The following is a 4,960-nucleotide window of genomic DNA, read 5'->3' on the forward strand; positions in this document are numbered from 1 at the left end:
TGCGCATACTATACGTGTGCGGGCAAATGCCGGCGTGCGTATGCGCATACTTTATATGCGGTATGCGGCATGCGGTGGTGTATTGAATACCTTCGTTCCCGGTGCGGCGGTTACTTGGTCATCAAGTTGATATCTTTTCCATAATTACATCCGAGATTCGGGGGAGTTTGTTATGGAAGAGATTACCATTATCCTGGATGGTTCTCGAATTAGGGTTGGCCTATATATACTAACCCTAATTATCATTCCAAGCATCATCACACTTTACGTAGGCTTACAATACGTAATCATTATCATCGTTCATCAAAGGTTAACATGTTAGTCACTCTCGACGGTTTCCTACAGCCTTATTTGGGCCTTCGATCGACGACCGTCATCGAAGGTGGACTTAATCACCTAGCCACCCCGCCGACATTATCATGTCGGCCAGGGTTATTCACGGTAGCCGGACCGAAGAGCTAACTTCTAAGATCCTTAAACCCCTTTAAAACGTATCGAATATGCATATTGACTTCTTGGAAAATATATGCAGGATCAGCGTCATTTATTATAAAGAATTTGCTAACGATAACTCTTATGACTGTCGTTAGTGTATTTTAAAGTCTTGTATTCAACTGTTACTTACTGATTTGAAAGCAACACTTATTAGATTGTACAATTATTTCATGCATGTTAATGTGAGCTATGTCGTTAGCAAAATCATATTATAATACTTATTTATCGTATTATATTATTATCAAATTTTTTTAATGATTGATTTTAAAAATAATATTGTTAACATATAACTTTATTTCGGACTCAAGGAAGAATTCTAAGGGTGGAATTAGAAATCAACGGATAGAACAATAGCACTTATCACTTATTTTCTAGACAACTTTAAAAATTACTTCATCAATCAAGTTAATCATGATTAAAAAAAAAAAAAAAGTGTCGATTGCGAAACCGAGAAACTAAATTTTAAAGTTTAAATTTAAAGTAAAAAACTGAAATCAAAACTTATCACTTTTTCATCGTCTTCCACACCTTCAATCTCTTTATCTCTCTCAAAAAAAAAAACCTATTCGTCTCTCTCTAAATCTATACCTTTTGTATCTATAGCTCTCACTTATCACACATACACTTCAGTTACTCAAAACACAGTCTTCTGCATTATTTTTTAATGGCGGATTCAACAAAATACATTCCAGTAAATGGAAGAAATTTAGTTTCAGACTTGAAATTAAAAACCCTATTTTCATTCAGAACCAAGAAAACAAAAGCTTTTGTTTATGCATTTGTTTCTATTTTCGTTGCTGTTACTTTTTTCTTAGCATTTAATCCTTCCCCTGATCCTTCATCTCCATGGTTTTCCAATATTTTCATCACCAGTACAACTATCAAAGCCAATGGTACAACATCTTCATCTTCCAAGTTTTCTAATATTTATTCCTACTTTTTTCCTTCAAATTCTTCAGGAATCACACAAAGTGGTAATGATACTATTCCAAGATCTCAAACAGTGAATCTTAATGAACCAAGTGTGATTAATAATCAGTCAATTAGTCAAAATCATACTCAAATTAATGCTCAACAAGAAACCAACCACACGGCTATAATCATGCCAAAATTAGCAAAGAATGAATCAGTGACTGAAAATGGGGTGAAATCAAGTTCAAAACCTCAAGATTCAGTGCCGGTTAAGTTGGGGACTGGTGGGCCCAGTCAAAGAATTGAAGAAAAAAACAGAGGAAATAATGTTAGTTCTGTTTCAGAAAAGAAACAGGGGAATGAAGATGGTAAAAAACAGGGGATTAAAGATTTATTGAAGAAATTAGTAAATTGTGATATGTTTGATGGAGAATGGGTAAGAGATGAATCATATCCGTTGTATAAACCTGGTTCTTGTTCATTAATTGATGAGCAATTTAATTGTTTTTCAAATGGTAGGCCTGATTTAGGGTTTCAACAGTACAAGTGGAAACCTAAAGCTTGCACTTTACCAAGGTATGTTTAATTTCCTAAAATTTTATTTTTTGGTAATTATTGATTATGCTATCTGTTGGGTGTAATCTGATTTTGTTTAGTTGACTGCCGAAAGTGAAAATGTTGTTTAGTTTGGCAGAAAATAGTATCTAATTATGTAAATTTTGTTAAGGGTTTCATTTGAAATTGTTGAAATTTTGGATAATGAAGTTGTATTAACATGTATAGGTTGGACGGAAGCATAATGTTACAATTGTTGAGAGGAAAACGATTGGTTTTCGTTGGCGATTCATTGAATAGGAACATGTGGGAATCATTAATTTGCATCTTACGAAATTCGGTTAAAGATCAAACTAAGGTTTATGAAGCCTCAGGAAGGCACAACTTCAGATCAGAACCTTCTTATGCTTTTATATTTAAGGTATATAAAAGTTTATTTAATAATAACTAGTTGATAGAGGTTTTTATAAATAAACTATGCTCAATATGCAGTTTTAATTGTATCAATTATCAGGATTATAATTGCACAGTTGAGTTCTATGTGGCACCATTCTTGGTTCAAGAATGGGAAGCCAAAGATAAAAATGGAACAAAAAAGGAGACCCTTCGGCTCGATCTGATCAGTAACTCAGCTTATCAGTACAAAACTGCGGATGTGGTTGTCTTTAACACCGGCCATTGGTGGACTCATGAAAAGACTTCCAAAGGGTAATTTTAGAATACTTATTTTTTTTAAATAAAAACGATTCAAAATTTATTGTAGTGGTGATTGTTACATATTTTGCAGAGAAGATTACTATCAAGAAGGTGGACACATCTATAGCGAGCTTAACGTTTTAGAAGCCTTTCGTAAAGCTATGACAACATGGGGAATGTGGGTTGATGCTAATATTAACCCTACAAAAACGTCTGTCTTTTTCCGAGGTTACTCTGCATCTCATTTCAGGTAAATTAATTTATTCCTTTCGTCTCAAAATTATTGTCCAATGTCCACAGATAAAAAAAAAAAATAAACAAAATAAACAAAACACTTAACTTTTTCGATTAGTTTGTTTTTTTGATCCAATCTAAAGTTAGGCAATTTCCACGTTTACTTGTGCAAGTTTTAAATCATCAAACAAGGAAAATGGCATCTGAAAACTGTATTTTTTTGTAAGGATAGTTAATCCAAAATTGGGTATCCTATCAAAAATTGTTACCATCTTTGTCATTTTTTTCCTAGACAAAAATAAGCACCCACATTTTAATTCACCTCGTGTTGTATCGACGTGCCATTTACATAATTTGTAACGACGTATCACGTATAGAATGATGCTTGAATTATATTAACATTTTCGTCTTATTCTCTTTCGACAGTGGAGGGCAGTGGAATTCAGGAGGAGCATGTGACCATGAGATCGAGCCCATCACGAATACCACTTACCTTACTCCGTATCCAGACAAAATGACTGTTTTGGAGAACGTTTTCAAAGGAATGAAAACTCGAGTGTCGTATCTAAACATTACAAGACTAACAGATTTTCGAAAAGATGGTCACCCTTCAATCTACAGGAAACAACATTATACAGAAGAGGAAATGAAATCACCATTACATTTTCAAGATTGCAGCCATTGGTGTTTACCTGGTGTTCCTGATGCATGGAATGAAATCCTTTATGCTCAACTTTTGGTCAAAAAATACCAAAGTCAACAGCCATTGTGAATTACACTTTATATGTTCTTTTTTTTAGTATAGGAAAAAATAGAATACAAATACAAATAAGTATAATCTAATTTTTAGTATATGGTTTACATATTTACTGTTGATATTTGTAAAGAAAAGGAAGCTTTGGTGATATTATAAAAAAAAGTTGGTTCTTTAGTTGTTTAATGAGTGAGATCATTCTGTTTGGTTTCAATTTTTTTTATAAAAAATACAGTCACTACAAAAAAAGTATCATTTTTTAACACTTACATTAAAATGTAAATAATTTAACATGTTTTTGACACTTATATGTGTGACCAAGTTTTTGACACTTTGACACTTTAAAAGTGTCAAAAAGTAAATACAACTTCAAATTTTTTGACACCAAATTTTTTGACACTTCAATTTTTTGACACCATATTTTTTTGACACTTTTAACTTTGTGTTACTTATAGGTGTCAAAAGCATGTCAAAGTTATTCATGTTTTAAGTGTCAAAAAAAATGGAAGTGTCAAAAAACGAACATTTATTTGTAGTGAGTATTTTTTTAGACAGCTGTTAGGATCATCCAGGGAACTTAACCACCCACACGTTCATCTCCTACACAGTTATAACCGCCCCCAAACTGCGTGACCAGGAGGAAAAATCGCACCAATTCCATACGGAGCATGGACGGTAAAACCCCTCCCCTTTACCCCCCAACGCGATGCGAGAAATGTGCCATGAGTGGAACTTCATGACAAGGATGAAATTGTGACTTAATATGTAGCCAACGAGGATCGAAAACCTGATCTCCCTAAAAGAAGCAGACCACCAACCGCTGAATCACACCACAACTACTTAAAAAAAAAATACAGTATTAGCCTGTTGAATCAGGTGAAAATAAATTAATGGTTCATGTGATTGGTCAAGGTACAATAAATGGTTACACATTTTAATTAATTGCTTTTCTTTACATTTAGGTTTTAGTTTGAGTCTAATGTACGTATATTTGAACAGACGACGTTTTTGCCAAGTTACTTGAGAATTCCTTTGTTACCTATAATAAGTATCTACAATTTACAATTTTAAGTTTAAAAAATACGCAGACATATATTTTAAAACATTATATAAACATTAAAAATCTAAGTTTTATGACCCAACTAGAATACAGAGTTTATTGTTCAACAAAAGTTCAAGGACCCAATTTGTATTGACCATGTAGTGATCATAACTAATTTAAATTACTTAAATATGTTTTCGATTTGGTTCATTTTGTTAACTTGGCTATTGTTAACATATATAACCATAAACATACCTTTTATTTTGGCTAAT

The 4,960-nt window shown here is 32.9% G+C and overlaps 1 protein-coding gene across 1 annotated transcript; it reads left to right on the forward strand.

The window, feature by feature from the left end:
• Positions 1-1,159: 1,159 nt before the first annotated feature.
• LOC139876589 (protein trichome birefringence-like) lies at positions 1,160-3,782 on the forward strand. Its single transcript, XM_071863931.1, has 5 exons — positions 1,160-1,983; positions 2,191-2,383; positions 2,477-2,670; positions 2,750-2,908; positions 3,319-3,782. Exons 1-5 carry the CDS (start codon positions 1,160-1,162, stop codon positions 3,662-3,664), a joined length of 1,716 nt encoding a protein of 571 aa, XP_071720032.1. The 3' UTR covers positions 3,665-3,782.
• Positions 3,783-4,960: the final 1,178 nt, after the last annotated feature.

Source organism: Rutidosis leptorrhynchoides, chromosome 1 (assembly GCF_046630445.1).
Source record: "Rutidosis leptorrhynchoides isolate AG116_Rl617_1_P2 chromosome 1, CSIRO_AGI_Rlap_v1, whole genome shotgun sequence".
Classification (NCBI taxonomy): Eukaryota; Viridiplantae; Streptophyta; class Magnoliopsida; order Asterales; family Asteraceae; genus Rutidosis; species Rutidosis leptorrhynchoides.